The sequence below is a fragment of the Esox lucius genome, chromosome 9 (assembly GCF_011004845.1).
Source record: "Esox lucius isolate fEsoLuc1 chromosome 9, fEsoLuc1.pri, whole genome shotgun sequence".
Taxonomy (NCBI): Eukaryota; Metazoa; Chordata; class Actinopteri; order Esociformes; family Esocidae; genus Esox; species Esox lucius.
Genome location: NC_047577.1, coordinates 20,523,416 through 20,550,054, shown reverse-complemented (window position 1 = coordinate 20,550,054; position 26,639 = coordinate 20,523,416). Strand labels below are relative to the sequence as shown.

The 26,639-nt window shown below is 44.1% G+C and overlaps 1 protein-coding gene across 1 annotated transcript; it reads right to left on the bottom strand.

Moving 5' to 3' along the window:
• Window positions 1–2,403: 2,403 nt before the first annotated feature.
• On the bottom strand, window positions 2,404–6,344 carry LOC109616085. Its single transcript, XM_020049511.3, has 9 exons — window positions 6,167–6,344; window positions 5,175–5,723; window positions 4,706–4,967; window positions 4,022–4,154; window positions 3,726–3,831; window positions 3,338–3,573; window positions 3,073–3,231; window positions 2,520–2,651; window positions 2,404–2,410 (listed from the first exon to the last, which is right to left on the bottom strand). The coding sequence occupies exons 1-9, from the start codon at window positions 6,227–6,229 to the stop codon at window positions 2,404–2,406; spliced, it is 1,647 nt and encodes a 548-aa protein (XP_019905070.3). The 5' UTR covers window positions 6,230–6,344.
• Between the last annotated feature and the right edge of the window lie 20,295 nt (window positions 6,345–26,639).

Here is a 26,639-nt window from a genome sequence, read left to right as displayed (position 1 = left end):
AGGCGAGATCTCTACAAATATTTAACGCCAGGTGCATAAACTGGGTAAACAAAAAAGACACTCAAAATAGTATTCTGTGATCTATTACAGCAGATGAAGGGCAGTATCTGTCTTAAAACTGGACACGCCTCGATTTCCTTGCTGCATAACTATCAATGATATCGTCACTGGTGATACAATTTTGGCAGCAATACTGATAGCTACAAATCTAGATGAGGTGAGAATAATGTGTTTTATCTGAGTAGTTAGGTTATTAACATATAGTCAAGTAAACAAACGACAGGTACCTTAACGTGTGTTACTCTGGTGACTGGCCTGATCTGTCTCCTTCGTGCTTCAATAATTTGTTTCGCGCGCAGTGCCCACAGGGTGTGCGACTGTTGTTTCGAATGCGGTAATGAAGTCTGTGCTTCTCATACAAATTGCCCACACAGAGCGTATTGGTGGCTCTGATTATGACTATGCGTCCGGTGTTTCTCAAATCGCATGCAGAAAATTGCACATCGAGCTAAATATCCTTTAGAGAGATGGTTTACCCAGACAAATTATTTGTCATTTGTCGAACAAAACGTTTTGTTTAATAGATATATTTTTCTTGACGTGACATTAAAGATTTTGCCACGGCAGGACGCCATGGTAAAATGAACCTAACTGAATCACGGGGCTACTCACTCTCAGAGGGGATTGATTCCAGTCGTGATGGTTCTCTTTCAGTGGCAGCAGCATCTTATAATACATTCTAATGTTCAAATGTTCAGAACAACAAAGATACATCTGACGGCCAGTTCAGAACAATGATATGCAATGAGATAGATGCAACTTGCGAAAGAAACCCCGACGTTCTAAAACCACTAGTGCACTTCACTTGGCGATTAGGTAGGTCCCCTTCAAACGCTCATCAACTAACCAGTTCACTGCTGCACATTTCTCTGCCAAATTCTAAAACCAGCCCGAATTATGATCTGAACTGGCCTTTGGTGTTCCACTTCCACCCTTTGCCCACTGCCTGAGCAAATGCTATGTACGTACTGCTACTCTGTAGTACTAACTTAGCTCGTTACTAGCTTAGCTAGTTAGCTAGCTTAGTGCGCTACATTTCAAATAGCTCAAACCAGAGATATGTCAATAAAAACATACCACTATACTTTTTTCTCCTTTCTTCCTCATCTCTCCTGTTATTTCTATAATGTGCCCCCGATGGCTTTGATCTTTTCATATTAGAACAGCAGTCAGAACATTTCAACTGATCGTATGACCGTCAACTGGCTCACTTACCCACCGTTTACACCAGGCCCCGTCCTGCTTCACTATCTCTCGATACGTCAATATCATCTCACTCATAACAAATATGTAAGTCTTGACTTAATGTATAATTTGTTTTATTTTTATAATAACTAAAACTACATATGGATCGATCTCCCCCATATATATATACATATATTTAATTTATTTTATATTTGTTATGATAAGGGCGGGTGGAGCGCCTAATCGGCGCCCCCCATGAAGGTGGCGCCCTAGTGGACCGCATAGGTTGCCTATAGCTAGAAATGCCTCTGTGTGTTTCAAGTTTTTAATAAACCTGTATTATAATAACAAATTTCAGTTAATTTTATCTACAGTAATATGTGTAATTGAACATGCACATTTTAAGGGGTCAGAGAATAATGGGTGAATAATTAGATAAACAATAAAATGGAGACTGATTTCAAGGCTGCTTGTAAATGAATTAGCCCAAGTTTAGCCATACTGAGGCTTGCGTTGGCCTTTGATATATGACTGATTTATCTGAGAATGGACAGAATGTAAAAAACTCTGGCCTCTGTAGAATCCTTTTTTAAGTAAAAAAAAAATGTAAGTCAAGACTTATAATATACGTGAAAATGACAAAAAGACCTAGAAAATATAGCATTGTCACAACGTACTTGAAAGGAAATTACAACATAAGCAAGTTACATTGTAACAACCAAAATTAGTCTTTCACCTTTACTTTGTAGATACGTAGTTGTTTTACATAAACAGTACTAAACCAGAACCAGAACATATGTTGTCAGTATGTCGTAAAAACTACTTGTGTTTGCTGAATGGTCTTAATGTTATGGCTGATCTTTGTACACTCAATTTTTTTTAAAAAGAATAAACTGACACAGTAGCAAACTTTCAATTAATCACATTTTATTTTCCAAAGAATTCCAAAGACAGAAACCAACAGTGTAAAAAATGTTGTCATGGTGAAATTAGTGTACTCAAATGTCCTCAATGAAATACAATTCATATTTTAACCTTACAGAAACTTTGATTTTGAAATGTTTGAACATTTGGAAACAAGTTCAAAGGTTCTGTAGTGCTTAAGTTGGGAAATGTATTCATATTTGATAGTGAAGGTGGGACTTTAGATGGTAGGGATTATTTCCTGTGGAAAGAGAGAAAAGAAAGATTCAATGTTATATTATATTGAATGAATTGGTATTGTGTAATTATATGAGCTCAGACTTCTTTAACTTCTCCAGAGTGAAATGTACCTTGCTTTGAGGTTGAGTTTTAAAATGACGTCCCTCAAAGAATCTTGCTCTTTTTTCTGAGTAGATTTCTGCCACATTTTAGCAAAGCTGCCATGAGTGGCCAGGTTTTTCAGAATGCTCAGGCCATGATGCCTGCGGACAAAGAGATTTAATCTTTAACAGTCAATATATCAACAGTTTTGGCTATATGTTACAAAACATCTTGCACCCCAGGAAACCTGAGAAAACTTTGGTGTTCGTTGTAAGCTAGCCATTGGGTTATTGCAAGATTATGGAATGATTTTGTTTACCCAGTCAGAATAACCTTTGGATGCATTTATAATACCTCAATGTGCAATATAAAGGATTTCACAAGATCTTGTGACTTTGGGTAAGATAAATCAAGGGCTTGAATACCAAGTATCAAAGTGTCCCTTTTAAGGGTAACTTTCAACCCAATTTAGGCCTTTGTCCCAAATCTTCATTTTAAAATATATATAAAAGATATATATGTATATATATATATAAAACATTCAGCTGAAAAGGTGTAGAAACAATAGGAGTAGTTTCTGACCTGACATCCTGTGCGGGGTCCACAGCTAGTTTGCTGACAGCAATCAGGAAGTGGATAGTGAGGTCTTTCTTCCCTGAAAGAATGTGAGCTGCCCCCATGACCTCGACCAGACTCTTCAGGTGCTCAGCAGCACTGCCCCTCACCGCAGCATTACGGTGGCTGAGGAGGAACAAACAAAGCTCATCAGTGACAGGGCTTATAGACATTGTATAATGTTGCCAGTTAGAATTCACTCCTGAATAACTGACTGATTTTCCTCACTCACCTCAGCCCGCCGGCGAGCAGGGCCTTCAAGACGCGTGTAGGGCTGCAGGACTGCACCATGTGACGCAGGGCGGTGTTCGCACTCTGGCGAATGAAGGCATTGGCATAGCTAGCCAAGTGCAGCAGCACGCGCCCAGTCACCTCCACCTCACAGTCCATGGCCCTCTGAAGGTGGACGTACATGTCACCCAGTGTTACCATGGCAGCACGGGACACTGCAGAGCGCAGGTTCTTCACCTGAATCACAACAACACACACAGGACCAGCTATTAATGTTGAGCAGTACAACACAGGAACTTCAGAAACATCTGCCAGGATACTTTGCCTATTGTTCAAATGCACCAGATGTGTGTGATTGAATCAGAAAGGCATCAAATGAACCCAGGTACCTCGTCTATAACTGCCAGGCAGACATCATGCAGTCTTGGCATCAGCAGTTCTTTGTGGTTCTGAGCCATTGAACGGAGACTGGTCAAGCCCTCAATCTTCTTCTCCCTGCATTTTCAACAGGGAAAATGTCCCTCAGATTTTCATTTGTGAACATAATGTTGATCAATTAGGACTTGTTGAGACTCTTTATTACTTTAGTTTCTAATCTATATAGTTCACATCTACATTTCCAAGGATGCTATACTGGGTTTCCCTTAGCTTAGCTCCAACAGTCTTGCCTATAGTAAATGCTCACCAGTCAACTGAGTCAGAGCTGAGCAGTTTCAAGGTCTTATCCAGGGCCTGCTCTGGGTTGTCCAGTGGCTGCAATCTGGCCTGGTCTTTAATCTCCACTATATGGCTCGTAGGTTCACTGGCTACCTTCTTGTCTATGGGTTGACAGTGTATATATCTATTGTATTTCTCTATACTGTCTAATCTAATTTTCTTGATTTATACATTCATATGTATACATATCTCTATGCCTTTAACACTGGCACATCCTCGCCCATTATGACATGAAATGTTCTATTCAGATGCAGTAAAACAGTAAGTGGAACTCTGTAATGTCATTAAAACGCATGGGGGGGATTCCAAATCTCCATATTACCCCCATCTAAGTCTACATTAAACCCCTAAATTGTTTCAGTTACCTGAGTATAATAATAATTTTTGCATTTGTAAAGGGCTTTCATAGTAGAGGAATAATCTCAGAGTGCATGAAAAATAATAATAATAATTACATAAGAGAGCTATCAAATATAAATTAAATATATATACAGAATATTGTAGGCCAATTACAGTATATAAATCATGACTAATTAGTTTAGTTTCCTCTTTGTTTAATCTGACTTTTGGACTGTGCACCACTGAAAGCTTCCTCCATTCTATCTAATAATCGACTATTTAAAATTAGTGTAACTATATGTATAGGACTGACCTGAGCTGGAAGCTGCCCTTGCAGTGCGAAAGAACTTAGGTGTCTGAAGCAGTTTGCTTGTGGGCTTGGTAGGAGGGGGTGAAGGAATCGGTGTGGGGTTGCGTGGCTCGTCCGGGGTCCCAAATTCTAAGTAGCAGCGTAGCTCCTCTGGGGTCTCCATATCCACTGAGCTCAGGGTTCCCAGGGAGCTGGTGGTTCTCTCCCCTGTGGAATTGACCGGGTTTATATACCTTCTGCCCGTGGCCTCCAACTCCTTAACCACCTTTGGATGAAATCACAAAATAGTTCTAGTTAGTACTCTTACACTTACATAAACATGTACGTTAAACAATCTTTATGATCCATTCTAGGGCCATGTTGTCATATACAGCCTCATTATAGCCGTGGATGCTGTCTGGTTTGGCAAAGTATCAGTCCCACTATAACCCTAATTGAAAACAGTTAGGCTACAAAAATCAGCCCTTCCTACCTTCCATGCCTCCTGATTCAGGTGAACCTGCATATTCTTCGATTTCTCAAACAGGTCGATGGGTGTGATGTCATTGTTAATGTCCGACTGGACATTGAGGGCTTCGACTTCCAGCCTGCCTTTCTTCTTTTTCTTCTTCTTTTCTTTCTTGAAGGGAGAAGAAGAACGAGGAGGGACAGGAATTCGAAGCATGCTGCTGCTCAATGACCCCTTCAACCGGAAGGACTCCAAGCAGAGATCTTTGTCTTGGCCATTGGCTTTGTCCACCCCCATCACATTATTAAGTCGGGGCAGAACAACATGTTCAGTCGTTCTGGGAAAAGTCCTAGGTGGAGGTTTGTGGAGTGGTGTGCTCTGAGCAAAGTGGTGTGACACGTTCCTGCCAACCCTGATGAGAGCTGTTTGAACATAGTTCTCATAGATGCCACTTATCTGCTTGGCCTTAGCCTCCATTGCCTCTCTCTCGGATCTCTCCATCTGCCGAATCCTGTCTTCATTGACTAAGCAACGCTGGCCATCTGGGATAGGATTCCGGATCACATTGGTACTCTATGAAGAATAGAAGTTGTCCAAATAGTAGAAACATTTAATGCAATAGGTGTAATGCATTATGATGTGTCAGATTAAGACAATGTTAAGGATACAGAGAAGTAGGGGTGTTGGGTTTTAGACAGCCGCTGACAAGATTTAATTTTTTTGCTTTGTATTCCCGAGTAGGCATACTCGCGCAGACTTGTTTTGCAAATCACACAGAAGAATACGGGTCCGCTGCGTTGCCAAGGACAACGCGATACGCAACCCAGATATAAGTTCAGCACCACACCCAAGACCCGCTTAGCCGCTAGCACCCTTTCACAAAGCTTACTCCCCTGGCTAGGATAATAAATTAACTATAGCGTACACGTTTGAAATTCTAATGCAAATTGCCAGTAATAATGCTAAGCTTATTAAGGAAGGGGACATTTAAAAAAAAAAAAAAAAAAGATACTTACAGGAGTGGTAGGTTTGTCCTGGTGGCCTTGGTAAGCAGCGTTTTTCTTCCTCGAGGTTGACATGACGTTACTCTCTCCTTCTTGAGTGTGAGTTCTCTCTCCTTGAGTTTGTCAATTTAGCTATTTTTCCTGCCTTGATTATGCATCAGTGATACATAATAAAACTATCTAAAGACGACATGTACCTCTCTCAGTAAAAGTGAATCAATAAATGAGTGGAAACAGCATTTTGGCTGAGATTAAACCTCCGTTACATTATTACGTCATAATGGCAGTAGTTTAATGCCAATGTCAGCACATAAACTCATGGTAAGCATTTACGGGGAAAAAAACTAATTTGAATCCCCCTTTAATATTGTCATTATTTTAACAATGTCAGAATTAAACCTTTACTGTAGCTTAGATAATATTCTACAGCACCATGAACGTGGGAAACATTTCAACTCTCAGTTGATCCTTGTAAATAGTGCAACTGCATCATGGTAATTTGGTCTTGTGGCTATAGTACATTCGTTTTTGGTCCTTAAACTGACAATGCTACGTTCAAAATCTTTATTTTCTCTAAATTTAGTAATACAATCTCATGAAAGACTTTTTTTTTATTATGAGTGAAACAAAATATCAAATAATCTGTCTGAATGTATGACATTTCGTTGATTAATTTATCAAACAATGAAGATGATCCGGCTTCCTATGTATTTCCTCGACTGTATAACACAATTCATTATTTGGGATAGAAAATAAAAACGATATTCTTGACTATTTCAGAACTCTTTGACAGTATGTTGGAATCGTTTTACCTGTATTGGGCCTAGTAATAAACGATTCTAATGGACTAATCAATGAATAATATTACTGTGATGGATTTTAATTTCTGATTAGAGCCTTATAAAACAAGCGGAAACGCTAAAGCCCGTGTTCTTTGAAATAATGTTTTTTTCGTATTATTGTATTTCATAAGACCTTCGATAAAACCAACGAAATACTTCATATATTTATCGAAAAGATGCTGGCGATTCTAGCGTGAATAACTGATACGGCATATGATTGTACAGTCGTTGGTCTTGTAACCGGCTCGTTGTCTCACGCGTACATCTCCTTGAATTTATGTGGACTAATTAACAGTCATTCGTCGATTTAGCCCACAGTAAATAAACACATTACATGTTCTGTTTTCAAACGCGATTTTATTAGAAATTTAAGGAAAAAATAAATATTTATTTACCTCACAAAATATTCATGTTATAATGACGGGTTGAACGTGTAGGCTATTTCTCTTTTAAAAACCGGAACATCCTTCACGTAAACGCACTACGTTAAATATTATGTTAATTATACTTTCATTTTGTTCTAATGTGGCTTATTGTACTTTATCAAAAACATTTTGGGGAAATTGCAATTTCTCATTTATTTAAAAGTTTAATTGACAGAAACCGCAGACATGATAGTTGTGCAGAAAGTAGCATCAATGTTCGCTTGGTAAAAGTCTGCAATTAGCTCATAAAAATGTTAACTTAATCGTCTTAATCGACAGCTATATTTCCAATCAAATAATTGTATTTCAGTTTAAATAACGACAAGAAAGAGATTTTAATGTTTTTATTAAGTGAGTTTGATGTGTTTGAACATAACTTGACCAACCTGTTAGGCCTAAATCAATCCAACCTGTTAGGCCTAGATCAATCCAATTGAATCATTTCAATGTTTGTGAAAATATTTAAATTCCTCATGAAGTGTTCAAGGTCATGCTAGCCATTATGCAAACACAGGAAGCCTAAAAGCTAACTTTAGCTCAAAATGTCTAACCTGTTAATGTCCACCCTGTTAGCTGTATTCAACTATCAGTGTGGACACCAGCTTAACAGGGTGGACATGTATATTGTAATGTTGACAAGAGTTGTTGCCATATTCAGTGTTTCCCCTATTTATTTATTCATTTATTTGATAATCCAGGGCCCACCCAGTACTCATTGCACCAGCATAAGGTCTGACGATGGGTCTGAGGATTTCATCCCAGTACCTAAAAGCAGTACCGTTGGCACGCACATGGAGTTCTGTACGACCCTCCAAGGACATGCATCCCCTGACCATCACTGACCCACCATCAAACCAGTCATGCTGGTTTTTGTTGCAGGTAGCATAATGTTCACCACGATGTCTACAAAGTCTTTCACGTCTGTCACATGCTCATTGTGAACCAGCTCTCATCTGTGAAGAGAACGGGCGCCAATGGTAGACCTGCCAATTCTGGTGTTCTCTGGCGAATGCCAATTGAGCTGCATGGTGATGGTCCCACTAGAGGACATCAGGCCTTCATGGGCTGCAGGTACCACCTCATGTTAGCAGTAGTGACAAGGACACAAGCAAAATGCAAAACTAGAGAAGATTCAGTCAGGAAGGATAAGGAGCGAGCCATTGTTTGTGGCCACCACCTGCAAAACCATTCCCTTTCTGGGGGTTGTCTTGCTGTTGCCTCTCCAGGGTACCTGTTGTCACTTTCATTTGCACCAAAACAGGTAACATTGATTCTCAATAGCTTATGCTTCCTAACTGGATGGATTGATATCACAGATGTTTAATTTACTTGATGTTATACTGTGATTATTACATGTTCTGTAATGTATTTTGAGCAGTGTAGTTACACTGCCTGGCCCAAAAAGAGTTGCACAAGTTGCTATATTTCATTGGACCGCCTTTAGCATTGATTACAGCGCGCATGTGGAATTTTTCTGACAAACTTATGCAACATCACAACATTATTGCATTAATTCTTGTGATCTTGTATTGATGACGGGAGAGTGATACCACTCCATGAAGTCTTTTACAGCACATCCCAAAAACGTTCAATGGGGCTAAATTAAGGACTCTGTGGTGGCTAATTCGTGTGTGAAATTGATTCCTCATGCTCCCTGAACCATTCTTGCACAATTTGAGCACAATGAATCCTGGCATTGTCGTCCTGGAATATGCCTGTGCCATCGGGGAAGAAAAAATCCATTGATGGAATAACTTGTACATTCAGGTATTCAGCTGACTTCATTTTATTGCCACATAAAGTTGCTGAGCCTAGACATAACCAACTGAAGCAACCCCATATCAAAGAACAGTGGGCACTATGTATGATGGAGACATTGCTTTATGCACTTCCCTTCTTACCCTGACACGCCCACCACTCTGGAATAGGGTAAATCTGGACTCATTAGACCACATAACCTTTTCCATTGCTCCAGAGTCCTATCTTTATGATCTCTAGCAAATCAAAGCCTTTTTTTTACAATTAGTTTCACTAACAAGTGGTTAGTAAAGGGGTTGATAATACATGCAAGTAACTGAGTAATTATTATCATAATTAACTTTTCTTAAGAAGAAATGTGGAAGAATTTGTCCCTTTCTCTAATGTGCGCACATTTTTTTCATTATATGTTTAAAAAAACAAATCTTATTCGATTGAGGGACATACAATTCCAATAAAAAAGTAGTTTAGTACAAATATATAAATATAAAGTACAAATGTCCTTAACAGGGTGGACATACCCCGAATGTCACGTTTTGTTTATATATCTAAGTAAAATACAATTTAAGTGCCTGAGCTTGAGCAATATGTTTTTCATCAAGTTAGATGCGTCTTTTATACACTGCAAGCACAATTATTAGGCAAATTGTATTCCACAAGATTTATTTTATTGTTGAACAAATACAATGCTCTCTGTCAATCCAAAACACAGCTCAGGAAAAAAAATAAGAGACCACTGCACCTTTTTCTTTCCTTTCTAAAAATGTCAAAAAGGAAGGTTTTGAGTGAGGAACACAGGGATTAAAATTAAGAGACCACTGCAAATTGAACGCTTCTGTTCCTTATTTAGAACGGTCCTTTTCAACTTTTATGGAAAGAAAAGAAAAAGGTGCAGTGGTCTCTTAATTTTTGCCAGACCGCGTAAGCGGAGCGGGCCAAGAAGAGTGAATGTCTCTTACTGACTGACTGGCTGGCTGAGTGTAGTGGTTAGAGAAGCGGATATGCGAACTATAGGTCCCGAGTTCGTATCTCCTCGCAGGCGTAGCGAAGTACACATTATGAACTATTCCATATAGACGGAAACTTTGCTGGCTAGAACCTCCAGTGACTACATTATAGTAAGCCTAAAATAAAACAGTTTACAGTCATAGTGTGACTGTTTCTGGTGGATTTTCGAAGTACACATCCGTGCATGTGTTTTGGGCAGGATAGACAAACACATTTGCTGGCTACAACATAAGCTACAGTGGTTACATTACAGTGAGCCTTAACTAAAACTGTATACGGTTATATTGCAACTGTTTCTGACATGGAAAAGTTAATCTTCAGTCTCGCTAGAAATTGCTTAATTCTTATGACTATTCCTAAGAAGTTAATAAATACCAGCAAGGCTATTACTGGCTAATAAGCTGTTCAAACGGCCAGTGGCAAAAGCTAACGCTTTTTGGGGTGGAGTTAAACTTAATAAGAAACGTTAGTCAGTTTAACACAATGCTCTACAGAGTTTAGCGACTGGTGAAATGCGTAATGCTGTGGCGGTATGGTTAAAGACAATGCCTCTCACATGGAAGGATCAAGTTCAATTCTATTGTGAACAACAACATTTATTTATTCTATTTCCACAATTCTCTTGTCGTTTCACTTGATTTAACAAGGGTCAGTCAGTTAATTCTGCCAATCACATTTGAGCCCCTGAAATAAGGGAACTGGGTATCTAAATGGTTGCAATTGCGTTTCCATTGTGGTGGTGTACAGAGACAAAATTATGAAAATACAGTCTGATTTCCAACGGTTACATAAATCACTTATGGTCCGTAGGTTGGTACAAAATGCAAATAAATAATAAAGTACATACTATTTTCTAAGTCACTGGCAAAATCCCTACACTACAGTATATAAAAACCCTGCATAATCAACAGGAGGTTACAAATTTGCCCTTAAAACCTTCTTCCAGTCTTTAATAGTCCAGTGGCAGTGCTTCATGGCCCAGGCTAGCCTCTTTTTTTTATTTTGCTATCTAAGTAATGGCTTTCTTACTGCCACTTGACCTGAAGTTCTCTCTTCACAGCTGAAACTGAGACTTGCTTACTTTGAGCGGTGTTAAGCTGTGCTTGGAGCTGTTGGCATGAGTCATATATCACACAAGCTGTTGACTCTCAGAAACTTGTTTTCTGATTGTGTTGTGGCTTTGGGTCAGCCAGACCTTTTCCTGTAAGAGTTTCCTTCAGTTTCAAGTGTCTTTTGATAGTGTAGGAAACAGTACTCACTGACACCTTGGATTTCTTTGCAATTCCTCTAAAAGAAAGTCCTGCACTTTTAAGGGTTAAAATGGTCTGTGTGGCATACAAATTCCCACCATACCTCCCTTGGGACAGCAGAACAAGGATTAAAAACATTCACACTATGCACACAAGGTAGGTAAAACAACAGATCTGTGTACATCATTTAGAATGATAATGACCTAAATTGACTTGTTGTATCCATCGTCTGCACCATATCGTAGTAGGTTGCAAATAACATACTGTAACACCCTGGCTGGGATGGTAAATGAGGAATCGGAGTAAGAGATAGAGAGCATTGTTTAGAAATGATTAAGCCAACACAGACAGTTGTTGGCTGCTGTCTAAACCCTAAATCCTAACAGCAGACATATACAATGGACACTTAAGCATGCTCTCTGTGCAAACAGTAGCGCAGTAACTGTCACAGCAAAGGGCAAGCAGGACATGAGGTGCAGCCCAGAAGGTAGTCATTCCTTTATTCACTAACAAAATAACAAGGCAAGCACAAACTGTGAGCAGAAGCACATAACGCAAACAATTATCGACAAACTTAAGATCCAAAAAGGGTAACTTAAATAGGGTCCCCTATTGGAGACAACAAGCTGCAGCTGCCTGTATTTCGGGGGAACAGAAAACAGTAATGCAGAGATAACTAGAGGCACCTCTGCGGTCAGGTCCTGACTGTGGCCCCCAGGCCCATACAGATGCCTATAGGCCCCCAGCCAGGACCTGACAGTAACAGACTAACTCGCGGGCTATCTCGCAGAGATTTCAGCAACTTTCTTACTTCCGGCTCCTCTACACTATTAAACTGGAAAATGCAACTCTTATCTAAAAACTCTTATCTAAAATTCATAGAGGGCATGACAGTTGTACTGTATTTCACTGAACAGTTTTTAGCAAATAAGCATGACTAAACATAATTTGTCATTAAAAACAATTGCCTCATTAGGAATTTAAAACTGTTCTTTTCTGACATAGATGTTTACTGAACTTGCTTTTGACTTGGTTTGAAGAACATACATCACTAGGAGACCAGAGCTGTCAAGTAGTCTCAAGCTAGCGTGCATGCTTGGTGCCTGGTGTACTAGTGTTCAGCCCATGGGGCAGTGGGAGTTGGAAGAGTACTTAAGCAAATACAGCGCTGAAAAAATTAAGAGACCACTGCACCATAACTCCAAAAAAGTCAAAAAGGAAGGTTTTGAGTGAGGAACAGAAGGGTTAAAATTAAGAGACCACTGCAAATTGAATGCTTTTATTCCTTTTTTGAAAAGGAGAGAAAAAGTGGTCTCTTAATTTTTTCCGGAGCTGTAGGTCGGGATGGAGCCACAGTGAGTGTATAGACAAGCAAATGAGATGTGCTGGGGCAATGAGCGGGTTAAAAACCACCCCCAAAACATTCAGATGAACAGTATAAGAGGTGCTACATGGCTGTGGGACCAAACCTTGGTGAATCTTCCTTATGTGTTTTCTAGTCAACAACAAAAATGGCAAGTAGGTTTGGTAGCTATCAATCATGTTAGCTTGTTACACACATGGGTGTCAAGAGATTTTAAAGCCCTCATACTGCAACACACCAGCAACCACCACCTATCGCGCAAAACCACAAAAAGAAAACTTGAAATTAAGTTACAAATAAATATATAGCACCAAAGATATAGTGGCTCTCAAAAGTATTCACCCCCATTTCATCCCCACATTTCATTATTTTACAACAATAAATCTAAATGGATTCAATTTGGCATTTGCCATGGATCAACACAATAACAGTCTATAATGTCAAAGTGAAAATAAAATCAAAAAAAATTATTTTATTAATAAGAAATATAAAAAAGAGAATAATTGATTGCATAAGTATTTATCTGCTTCGCTGTGATACACCTGAATGAGCTATGTTTTTATAAGTCATAATTATGTCAATAGGTCCAACTTGGTGCAATTAAGATGGATCACATGATTTCAGGTTAAATACACCTGTCTCTGGATGGTCCCACAATTGATTAGTACAATTCCGAACAAAAACAACATAATCAAAGCAACCTCGAAAGTAAATCCAGTATAAGGCTCTTCAAAACTCTATTATGAAGAAAGGGTGAGAATACAGCACAACATGTGAATCTGTGCAGAACAGGCCGTCCTCAAAAACTAAATATCTGCAAAGAAAAGACACTAGTCGGGGTGGAAGCTCTAAAGGACTTACAGTCCTCCATTGCTGAGGTGGAACACAGTAAGTGTACTACAACATTAGCCCAGGTTCTTAGCTGCCATCAGCTTTAAACCCGGTTTGGTCCGGTATAGCAGACTGTTTTTCCTCACACAAAAACAAGTCAAGAAGAGTAATTACATGTAAAGAAATCTTTATTGGTACATGACAATTTATACAATAAATGGGTCAATAATACCAAACAGTACCATTTAGACCATGTAAAATTTAATGTTTATTTCAGAATGTTTATTTTTTTTAGGTTTTACAATGAAAAGGAAATATTAGACTTGAAAAGGAAAGTTATAGAACCATTTTCAGTGAATCTGCCATATGTCCGCCCTCTTACAGACATTCACTTAAAAGTCTTTAATTGCTTTCATTGGACTATTTTAATAATATTAGCATTTTCATAAAGCTATCGTATCCCCTTATCAACCCTGTCCATTTGTTGCGGTCAAATTATGAAGAAATAACAGATTTTTTTTAACAGCCTGTGGCTCAGATCATCTGTCCATCAAAGTACCAACAAATATCTTCCTTTGGACTTGGCCAATAGAATTTGTTGGTGCCATTCCGGTGCATGCACTTCACCTTAATATTATGTTCCTCTACATCCATGACGATGCCAGGGTATCCTCCATGGTCATAACTGACAACACACCACTTCCCTACATGATGTGGTTCAATGGTGCTGCCAGGTCGCCATGTGGTGTCAGCCTTGTCATGAGATGCATGGAGCTGGTTAGATGCTGCAGGTTCAACCAGAGGTGGCTCTTTGAACTGAAAACAAGGACAGTCCAACATGCCACAATCCTTCTTGCACAGACAAGTAATCTTCCTGTATTTTATCTGGCCTGGTGAGACACTGACACGTTGTTAGGCCTGGGTGTCCGGAACATTTATGAATAGCCCCGGATCTCAAATTATTTATATTTTTTTAACCAAAAAATAACTATACAAAATAGCCCCTGATCTATTCACCTGTAATTCCGATCATGCATTAAAGCCTCGAAAAATAATGATATTTTTGATAAAAAAACGCAAATGTTTTGGGTTCTCTGAGTGTCATTCAAGCTGCAGATCTACTTGGCACTGTTTCGCATGTGCGCATTTTGTGTGAGCACACTGTGAGAGAGAGAGCGCACCAGTTTCAGGGTTTGTCGTTGTTGGCATCCGATTCTGGCAGCTATGAATATATGATAATTTTTTTAATAATTACTCTAAAAGCAATATAAGAAGCTAAAGAGTTTAAGCCTGACGGACAATGTATAAGTGTATAATTTCCTTTTTGTGATGTTTGTAGAAAAGGTATATTTTCTTAAAGTGCAGGGTGGACCCCGACATTGAGGACGTACAGAAAATAGTCAATATTCTTATAAAAAGGGCAGAATTTTGCATAAAAAGACTATAGATAAGATAACATTTAATGAACAATATTAGAACATTTGGAAATATTTTATTTTATGTATAATTTTATTCCTAATGATTGTTCATGAAGTTGATGGAGCAGCACTTGGGATATTGAAAAATTGCCTTCTTCCACTGACATAAAATTGCATAAAATGTATAACATTTACTTTGAAGTCTATGTCATTACAGTATCTCACAAAAATTAGTACACCCCTCACATTTTGGTAAATATTTGATTATATATGTTCATGTGACAACATTTAAGAAATGACACTTTGCTATATTATAAAGTAGTGAATGTACAGCTTTATATAACAGTGTAAATTTGCTGTCCCCTCAAAATAACACCACACACAGCCATTAATGTCTAAACCGCTGGCAATAAAAGTGAGTACACCCCTAAATGAAAATGTCCCAAATTGGGCCCAAAATGTCAATATTTTGTGTGGCCACCATTATTTTCCAGCAATGCCTTAACCTTCTTGGGCATGGAGTTCACCAGAGCTTCACAGGTTGCCACTGGAGTCCTCTTCCACTCCTCCATGACGACATCATGAGCTGGTGGATGTTAGAGACATTACGCTCCTCCACCTTCCATTTGAGGATGCCCCACAGATGCTTAATAGGGTTTAGGTCTGGAGACATGCATGGCCAGTCCATCACCTTTACCCTCAGCTTCTTTAGCAAGGCAGTGGTCGTCTTTGAGGTGTATTTGGGGTCGTTATCATGTTGGAATACTGCCCTGGGGCCCAGTCTCCGAAGGGAGGGGCTCATGCTCTGCTTCAATATGTCACAGTACATGTTGGCATTCATGGTTCCCTCAATGAACTATAGATCGCCAGTGCTGGCAGCACTCAAGCAGCCCCAGACCATGACACTCCCACCACCATGCTTGTCTGTAGGCAAGACACACTTGTCTTTGTACTCCTCACCTGGTTGCTGCCACACACGCTTGACACCATCTGAACCAAATAAGTTTATCTTGGTCCATGTCCTTAGTCTGCTTGTCTTCAGCTGTACACTGTCTGCTATACAAGCATTACACTCACTACTTTACATTGTCTATTTGATCTAGTGTATATTTTGTATATACAATTTTGAATTATTTATCTTGAGGACAAAAAATAACACTTTTAGTGATATTGACCCAAATACTGTACATTCATAAAATCCATCCTAGGGGTTACTAGTGACACAAATTAATACTTGTCATAGAAGTCCTTTGTTCACACCCACTGCAATATTGTGATACACTGCTAGGAGGGGCATGCCCCCCCCCCACACACACACTTTGTGAGCCACTGTATTTTACACTATGTGCAGATAAGTATGTAAGTCAACACTGTAGCCATTTAATGTCACATACAGTAAAGGTAGGATTGTGCCAACTATTTACACAAAAGAAAAGTGCTGCTAGGGTCATCTCTGAACTGTCTCCTGCTTCATCTTCATGTAGGTGACCCACGTGGTTATCTTGCTTTGAACCCTGGGCCTCAAGGGTTAGTGTCCACCAGTATTGAGAAAAAAATCCATGGCTCATGTTTGTAAAGCAATCATTTCAACACGATTCAGCTAGTTAGGCGGAATAAACTAATATCAGGCTAGATATATAAGTACATGTGTTCCCCAAAGGTCAATGGAAGTCATATTGTTCTTTCTGTCTTTAGCTCAAACTGTCTGATTCCTGTGGCCCTAGAACATAGGTCTTCAACCCTTTCCAGGGGACCCCCCAGCCATCTCACAGTTTAGTTTTTGCCCTGAAATAGCTCACCTGATTCAACAGGTAAGTGCTTGTTAATTAGTTAAAAAGTTAATTCAAGAGTGCTAGCTCTAATAGATGGAATGGCTGGGAGGTCCCCAGGAGAGGGTTTAAGACCTGTGCTCTAGAGCAGACCTGGGCAAGATAAGGCCCCCAGGCCTTAGTTAAAAAAAACTACTGACAGGAAAATATTTTTTTGCAGATGTTGCAGGTAAAGCAACTTGCTTAATATGTTAAACTAACGTCACAGTTTTTAAAGAGTACAATTTGCAGAGGCACTTCCAGAGCAAGCATGCAGCGAAATACAAAAACTGTCACCCGATGCTACAATTCAACAAGTCCAAGCGCAGATGCAGCCTCACTGATGAACATCTTGCAGCAGTACCGCACACTGCTTCAATAGAACCGCACTCTGCTTCAACAGAAATTACTCCTGACTTCACCTCACTTGTAAACGTCTATACGAGGCTCTCCTGTTCATATTCAGTGAGTAGCCCTAAAAGTTGATTTCTTGGGTCTGGGCTGCTGGAATCGCTGTCGTTAAAAGTACGTAGTACACCAAATATACAGTATGAAGGCAATTATACATTTACTTTGAGTGAAAATCTTAAGAAGTGATTTCATAGCAAGCAAGCAAGTTTATTTATATAGCACAATTCATACATCGAAGCAATTCAATGTGCTTTACAAAGAAAAATATATGAAAGTACAATAACATAAAAACAAATACTCAAATGAAAACATCAAAGCAAATGAATACATCATAATAATAAAAAAAAACAATAAAAAAAAAACAAATAAAGATTAAAAGTGGGAAGCTGCACTGAGATCTAATTGAACCAGAACTGTTATATCACACCGATGAACGGGTGGGGACCCAAATGCGGACACAGAGGCAGAGGAGGGCGGTCCAAAGTATTTATTGAACAACCAGGCAGTGGGCAGGCTCGTAGTGGTGGACAGGCAGGGTTCGTTATCGGGCGTTCAGATGGTCGAAGGTACAGGAGTGGGCAGGCAGGCTCGTGGTAGGGGACAGGCAGGGTTTGTTGTCGGGCGGTCAGATGGTCGAAGGTACAGGATAGGGCAGGCAGGCTCGTGGTGGGGGACAGGCAGTGTTCGTTCTCGGGCGTTCGGATGGTCGAAGGTGCAGGAGTGGGCAGGCAGGCTCGTAATCCGGAAAACAGGCAAGGGTCGTAACCGGGGAATAGAAGGACGGGTAGACTGGCTGATGAACACATAGAACGCTGGAAACGACTGTACAGGACAAGACGATCTGGCAACTGCCAAACAGAGAACAGGGTTTAAATACACGGGGCTAATAGGGAACCGGGAACACCTGGTGAGGGGCGGGGACAAAACAACAGGTGAAACACATCAGGGTGTGACAGAACCCCCCCCCCTACGGACGCCACCTGGCGGCCGACCCGGGCGCACACCCGGCTGACCGGGACACCGACGATGGAAGTCAGCGATGAGGCCCGGGTCGAGGATGTCCCTAGCCGGCACCCAGGAGCGCTCCTCCGGCCCGTAGCCGTCCCAGTCAACCAGGTATTGGAAGCCCCGGCCCCGGGCCCGAACCCCCAGGAGACGCCGAACAGACGGGTGGCCGTCCACGAGACGGGGGAGAGGAGCAGGCCTAGGGAGAGGAGACAAAGGACAGTTAGTGACGGGTTTGATACGAGACACGTGAAAGGTCGGGTGGACACGGAGGGAGCGGGGCAACACTAAGCGAACAGCCGAACGGCTGATGACCCGAGAGATCTGAAAGGGCCCGATGAAGCGGGGAGACAGCTTGCGGCTCTCCACACGAAGGGGCAGGTCCCGGGCGGACAACCACACCCTCTGGCCAACACGGTAGCGGGGTGCTGGGGTCCTGCGGCGGTCGGCCTGTCGACGGTACCTGGCGTTGGTGCGCAGAAGGGCCGCACGGGCCCGCTTCCATGTCCGGCGACAGCGCCGAACAAAGAACTGGGCGGATGGAACCCCGACCTCCACCTCCTGCTCCGGGAACAACGGAGGCTGGTAGCCCAGAGAGCACTCGAAGGGGGAGAGCCCAGTAGCGGAGGAGGGTAGGGTGTTGTGGGCATACTCAACCCATACCAGTTGCCGGCTCCATGTGGCGGGGTTGTGTGAAACCAGACACCGCAGCACCGTCTCCAGGTCCTGATTGGCCCTTTCCGATTGGCCGTTTGACTCGGGGTGAAAACCGGAGGACAGACTGAGGGAAGAACCAATGAGGGTGCAGAAAGCCCTCCAGAACTGGGAAGTGAACTGAGGACCCCGATCGGAGACGACGTCAACCGGCAGACCGTGGATTCGGAAGACGTGTTGCACCATCAGTTGGGCCGTCTCCTTGGCCGATGGCAGCTTGGGCAGGGGGATGAAGTGTGCCGTTTTGGTGAACCAGTCCACCACCGTGAGGATAGCGGTGTTGCCGTCGGAAAGAGGCAGGCCCGTGACGAAGTCCAGGGAGATGTGTGACCATGGGCGACGAGGGACCGGAAGCGGTTGCAAGAGACCGGCTGGGGCTTGGCGTGACGTCTTGTTTTGGGCACACACCGTGCAGGCGGATACGAAAGCGGGGACGTCCACCCCCATGGTGGGCCACCAGAACCGTTGACGGAGGAAGGCCAAGGTCCGTCGGGCGCCAGGGTGGCAGGTAAGTGTCGAGGAGTGGCCCCATTCCAGGACTTTGGACCGGACATGGTCAGGCACAAACAAGCGGCCCGGCGGCCCCCCCCCAGGATCCGGATTTAGCCGTTGCGCGTTCCGTACTGCCTCTTCCACCCCCCAAACCAACGACGTAGCCAGACAGGAGGCAGGAAGGATACGCTCAGGCTCTTGGTGGTCCGCAGCAGGTCCGAACACGCGTGAGAGCGCGTCCGGTTTGGTGTTCTTTGAGCCAGGCCGATAGGAGAGGGTGAATTGGAAGCGAGCAAAGAACAGGGCCCATCTGGCTTGGCGGGAATTGAGCCTCCGGGCCGAGCGCAGATACTCAAGGTTCTTGTGGTCAGTCCAAACGAGAAAGGGCTGTTCCGCCCCCTCCAGCCAATGTCTCCACTCCTCCAATGCAGCCTTGACCGCAAGCAATTCCCTGTTGCCCACGTCGTAGTTGGCCTCAGCAGGTGTCAGGCGGCGGGAGAGGTAAGCACAGGGGTGCAGTTTCTGGTCCTGGTCCGATCTCTGTGACAGGACGGCCCCTACACCGACGCTGGAGGCGTCCACCTCCACTACAAACTGCCGGGCCGGGTCCGGGTGAATCAGGATGGGGGCCGAGGTGAAGCGCTGCTTGAGGGCCGCGAAGGCACGGGATGCCGCGGGAGACCATTGGAAGACCACTTTAGTGGAGGTCAAGGCGGTGAGCGGGGCAGCCAACTCACTGTAACCCCGGATGAACCTCCGATAGAAATTGGCAAAGCCAAGGAAGCGCTGTAGGTCCAGGCGTGAAGAGGGCTGTGGCCAATCGGTGACGGCTTGGACCTTGCCGGGGTCCATCCGGATGCTACCCGCAGCCACTATGTAGCCCAGGAAAGGAATGACGGAGCGGTGGAACTTGCACTTCTCAGCTTTTACGAAAAGGCGGTTTTCCAATAACCGCTGAAGGACCTGTCGGACGTGGGAGGTGTGTTCCTGGGCAGAGCGGGAGTAAATCAAAATGTCAACCAGATACACGAAAACAAAGCGGTTAATCATGTCCCGGAGCACGTCGTTCACCAGGGCCTGAAAGACAGCCGGAGCGTTGGTCAGCCCAAACGGCATTACCAGGTATTCATAGTGGCCACTAGTGGTGTTGAACGCCGTCTTCCACTCATCTCCCTCTCTGATCCGTACCAGGTGGTAGGCATTGCGGAGGTCAAGCGTCGAGAAGATGGTGGCACCCTGGAGCATCTCGAACGCGGAGGCAAGCAGAGGGAGTGGATAACGGTTCTTCACTGTGATGTCATTCAGGCCCCGATAATCTATGCAGGGACGCAGGGTCTTATCCTTCTTGGCCACAAAGAAAAACCCCGCACCAGCAGAAGAGGAAGATGGTCGGATGATCCCGGCCCTGAGAGAAGTCCCCACATACTCCTCCATGGCCTTTGTTTCAGGTCCGGACAGGGAGTACAGGCGTCCACGGGGGGGCGACGTGCCTGGGTGGAGGTTTATGGCGCAGTCATATGGCCGGTGTGGTGGTAGGGAGGTGGCCCGGGCTTTGTCAAAAACCTCCTTTAAGTCCCAGTAGTCAGCAGGGACAGATGACAGATCGATGTCCATGGACAGGGGGGCGGCCCTGGTCAGAGCCTGTGGAGCGGCCTTCAGACAGTGTGCCAGACAAAAGGGGCTCCAACCTGTAACAGAGCCAGTAGTCCAGTCAATGTGGGGGTTGTGTTTCACGAGCCATGAGTGGCCTAACACTATGGGAACATTAGGGGAACGTAAGGGCAGGAACTGGATCTCCTCAATGTGGTTACCAGATAGGGTCAGGGTAACAGGAACTGATATCTCAGACACCCGCCCAATAGAGCGGCCGTCCAGGGCTGTGGCCTCTATGTGTGGGTGTAAGGGTCTTGAGGGGATGCCCAACTGCGCAAGAAGGGAGGTGTCAATAAAACAGTCATCAGCCCCTGAATCAATAAGAACATTGACACTCAGGGTTTGGGAACCCCAGATAACAGTGGCAGGAAAAGGAAAGCGCGCAGTGGGTGCCCACCGTGTCTTGGTCTGACTCACCCGTATCCCTGCTGTTACGGGTGAGCCCGTCCCTTTTAACGGACAGCTGGCGGCATAATGTCCTTGCCCTCCGCAGTAGAGACAGCTGTGACTGAGCATTCGGCGTTGACGCTCCTCCGGAGTCAGACGCGCCCTGCCGAACTGCATGGGCTCAGGTGTAGGGGCTTCGGTTAACCTCGGTGAGTCTCGGAAGGACTCGGGTGGTGTCGTCAGACCCAGTGACGCTCCACCGTCCAGCCCGCCGGGATGCGGAAGTGCCTGGGCTGGTTGGCGGTGTCCTCTCTCCCGGTCCCGTTCCCGCAGTCGGCTACCTATTCGAGTGGCCATGGACACGAGACCATCCAAACACGTGGGCACATCTCGGGCAGCAAGCTCGTCCTTGATGGGGTCACACAAGCCGCTGTAGAATGTGTCGAGTAGCGCCTCAGAACCCCACGAACACTCCGCTGCCAGGGTACGGAATCTGATGGCGTAATCCGGCACGCTACTGTTGCCCTGCCGGAGTCGTAGGAGCCGGCGTGCCGCTTCCCTGCCGGACAGAGGGGCATCGAAAACCTTCTTTACCTCCGCCGTGAAGGCTGCTAGGCTGTAACAGACGGGCAATTGTTGGTCCCAGATCGGCGTGGCCCAGGCCAAGGCCCGCCCGGACATCAAGGTAATAATGTAAGCAACCCGTGACTTCTTCGTAGGGAACGAGGACGGCTGAAGCTCGAAGATGCGCGAGCACTGGGAAAGAAAAGGCACACAATAACTGGAGTCACCAAAGAACCGTTCGGGGGCAGGTAAGTGTGGCTCCCTTTGGGGTATCGGGGGGGGCGTTGGGAAATCGGGAGTAGACGGGGCAGGAGGCAGGTGGGGAGCTACCTGTGCGGGCAGGGCCAGGGTTATTCTCTCTAGCCTTCGCAGCAGGCATTCGTTGGCCTCCTGTTGGCGCACTCTCTGCTCACGGAGTTCCTCAGCGATGCCGTGGAGTGCCTCCTCGTGTCGACCCACGACGACCCCTTGGCAGGCCACTGCGTTGTGTAGATGTTCCGACTCCGCTGGGTCCGACATGGCCAGATCGTTCTATCACACCGATGAACGGGTGGGGACCCAAATGCGGACACAGAGGCAGAGGAGGGCGGTCCAAAGTATTTATTGAACAACCAGGGAGTGGGCAGGCTCGTAGTGGTGGACAGGCAGGGTTCGTTATCGGGCGTTCAGATGGTCGAAGGTACAGGAGTGGGCAGGCAGGCTCGTGGTAGGGGACAGGCAGGGTTTGTTGTCGGGCGGTCAGATGGTCGAAGGTACAGGATAGGGCAGGCAGGCTCGTGGTGGGGGACAGGCAGTGTTCGTTCTCGGGCGTTCGGATGGTCGAAGGTACAGGAGTGGGCAGGCAGGCTCGTAATCCGGAAAACAGGCAAGGGTCGTAACCAGGGAATAGAAGGACGGGTAGACTGGCTGATGAACACATAGAACGCTGGAAACGACTGTACAGGACAAGACGATCTGGCAACTGCCAAACAGAGAACAGGGTTTAAATACACGGGGCTAATAGGGAACCGGGAACACCTGGTGAGGGGCGGGGACAAAACAACAGGTGAAACACATCAGGGTATGACATGTTATTTTATCAGAATCAGTATTCAGGCGTATATCATTTAAAACCTTAATCAGGGCCGTTTCAGTACTGTGGTGAGGTCAGAAACCTGACTGAAATTTGTCTAAGAAACCACTTGAGGTCACAACATTTGTGATTTGATTGAAGACAACCTTCTCAATGATCTTGGCTATAAAAGGGAGATTTGATACAGGTCTATAGTTGTTCATTATAGATGCATCCTGTGTTTTCTTTTTTAATAGGGGCTTAATGGCAGCTGTTTTTAGAGATGTTGGGAAAATGCCTGATTGCAGAGAGCTATTAACTATTTCCTGTAGGTCCATTGTTATAGTGGTAATTTGAAGTCTGATGGCAGTGTGTCAAGACAGCAAGTGGAAGCTTTAAGATGTCAAACTGTTATGTCTTGGTGGTCGTGGTGACGGTACAGAGTCCTTGTTAGACTGTGTAGTTCTGATGGTCCGTCTAATACTCACAGTGGACATGAGTTCTGATGCTATCTACTTTATTGGGTTTGTAAGCTTGTCGACCATGAAAAATGGAGTGCGGGTATTGTTGATATTTTTGTTGATCATCCCGAACATTCTCGATCATTCCCGACAAATGTCATAGACTTATGTCTGCCCTAATAACTACTATACCTATATAACTGTTATACACTATACATTCTGTAGCTTACTCTGTTGTGTTGAAAGTTTTAAGGCAAATTTGTGTTGCAACATTTCTGCTGAGTAGTAATTTTTTAGGCCTTTGCATGGCATAATAACAGTTGTTAACAGAAAATAATGTAAAAAAAAATTAAAGTCAATTAAGTGAAATTATGAAAACGGTGTTGCATGGAAAATTTTCAGTGTGGCCATTTTCAGTGTGGCCCCCCAGTGAAGAATATTGTCCACCCCTACTCTAGAGGGTGTGGCCCTGTCAGCCCTGTGGGAAGAACATCAATCAACTAACCTTGGTGCTGAGCAGTTGGTTTGGAAATCGATTCTTTCACAAACTGATTTAGCCTTTTTACAAAATTAATGGGTTATTGGATACACAATTTATTATTATTATTATTTTAAACATGGTTCATTGCTGCACTTAGTTGACATGCAGGCTAAGCTTGCGTGTGGCGAAATGATGAGCGAGGAACAGGCAAAAAAGACCGAAATTGAGAATTTGGTTGCAAAAATATGAGGGTTACGTAGACCATCTTCCTGTCAATTGTGACAGTTTTAACATCAACACGTAATTTTTAGCTGGAACTGTAATTGTGGAAATGAATAGTAGTTTGCTATAAGTGTCAGTAATTGCAAGGAGTGTAAAAAAATTTTTTGGGTGAAAACAGCCGATTTGCGCGTGCTAATCAATCAGTCACTAACGTTATCTGTCGTAGCTAAGTTACCTGGAAAGCTAATTAGCCACACATTCACCCAGCAAACAACAATGGTGCTTATGTGCGTATTCAATTAATGTGAATTTCTTACGATTAAGTTGTTAGACATGTCAGAAAGCCCACATGAAGTAAATTGTCAATCATTTATGTTGCGCTTCATGTTTAATTTATGCAGACAGTGGTCGTTTTCATTGATTGTATATTCGTATAGTATACTGTATAGCTGTATTTGATTATAGCATTATTAGTGTTTATTTGATCAAAGTGCTAGAAGTTTTATTAGCCGGTTTTCATTCACATTGTCATCATGAGCAAGAGGAAGGGTGGCAGTGACAATCATCAGCTTTTTGGGCAGACTCAGAAAATAAAACTAAGCTGAAAGCAGTGAGAAAATTTGTACATGCAGATTATATTGACAACATTATAATTAATGTTGGCACAATTGAGGTTAGGTTTTGGCATAAGGTACCAGTGAGGTTAGGTTTAGGCACAGATGTCTCTGAGTTTAGGGTTAGGCCAAAGGCTTGGGGATGGGCAAATATTATCTTTGGACTGGGGTAACCAAATAACAACAGGTCAGTTCCAATGATGGTCCTGGAGCAACATTTAATATGATGTTGTAGGAACAACAACATGGCGACATGAGATTGTGTAAATATTTATGGTTAAGAGTTCTCATCTCATCTTCATCCGCTTATCCAGTATCGGGTCGCGGGGGCAACAGCTCCAGCAGGGGACCCCAAACTTCCCTTTCCCGAGCCACATTTGCCAGCTCTGACTGGGGGATCCCGAGGTGTTCCCAGGCCAGTGTCGAAATATAATCTCTCCACCTAGTCCTGGGCCTACCCCGAGGTCTCCTTCTTGCTGGAAAACCTCCCTAGGGAGACGTCCTGGGGGCATCCTTACCAGATGCCCGAACCACCTCAGCTGGCTCCTTTCGATGCAAAGGAGCAGCGGCTCTACTCAGAGTTCCTCACAGATGGCTGAGCTTCTCACCCTATCCCTAAGGGAGAAGCCAGCCACCCTTCTGAGAAAACCCATTTCAGTCGCTTGTACTTGCGATCTTGTTCTTTCGGTCATGACCCAGCCTTCATGACCATAGGTGAGGGTAGGAAGGAAAATTGACTGGTATATCGAGAGCTTTGCCTTCCGGCTCAGCTCTCTTTTCGTCACAACGGCGCGGTAAAGCGAATGCAATACCGCCCCCGCTGCTCCGATTCTCCGGCCAATCTCCGGCTCCATTGTCCCCTCACTCGCGAACAAGACCCCGAGATACTTGAACTCCTTTACTTGGGGTAACGCCTCATTCCCTACCCGGAGCAGGCACTCCATCAGTTTCCTGCTGAGAACCATGGCCTCAGATTTAGAGGTGCTAATCCTCATCCCAACCGCTTCGCACTCAACTGCAAACCGGTCCAGTGACTGCTGAAGGTCACAGACCGATGATGCCATCAGAAACACATCATCCGCAAAAAGCAGCTATAAGATCCCCAGCCCACCGAACTGCAACCCCTCCCCACCCTGACTACGCCTTGATATCCTGTCCATAAAAGTTACAAACAGGATTGGTGACAAAGGGCAGCCCTGGCGGAGGCCAACCCCTACCTGGAACGATTCCGACTTGCTACCGAGAATCCGAACACAGCTCTCACTTTGGACATACAGGGATTGGATAGACCTCAGAAGGGACCTCCTCACCCCATACTCCTGCAGCACCTCCCACAGTATCTCCCGGGGGACCCGGTCATACGCCTTCTCCAAATCCACAAAACACATGTAGACTGGATGGGCATATTCCCAGGCCCCCTCCAGGATCCTTGCAAGAGTAAAGAGCTGGTCGGTTGTTCCGCAACCAGGACGGAATCCGCATTGTTCCTCTTCAATCTGAGATTCGACTATCTGTCGAACCCTCCTTTCCAGTACCTTTGAGTAGACTTTCCCAGGGAGGCTGAGAAGTGTGATACCCCTGTAATTGGCACACACCCTCTGGTCCCCCTTTTTGGACAGGGGAAACACCACCCCGGTCCGCCACTCCTTAGGCACTTTCCCCGACTCACACACAATGTTGAAGAGGTGTGTCATCCAAGACATCCCCTCCACACCCAAAGCTTTCAA

Bases quoted from the DNA above. Each gene is read 5' to 3' on its own strand.
- LOC109616085 (XM_020049511.3), bottom strand. From the start codon at position 6,229: ATGTCAACCTCGAGGAAGAAAAACGCTGCTTACCAAGGCCACCAGGAC. The intron at 4,968-5,174 runs GTAGGAAGGGCT...TTTCATCCAAAG, and splicing joins TGAATCAGGAGGCATGGAAG to GTGGTTAAGGAGTTGGAGGC. The intron at 3,832-4,021 runs GTGAGCATTTAC...TTGAAAATGCAG, and splicing joins AGCTCTGACTCAGTTGACTG to GGAGAAGAAGATTGAGGGCT.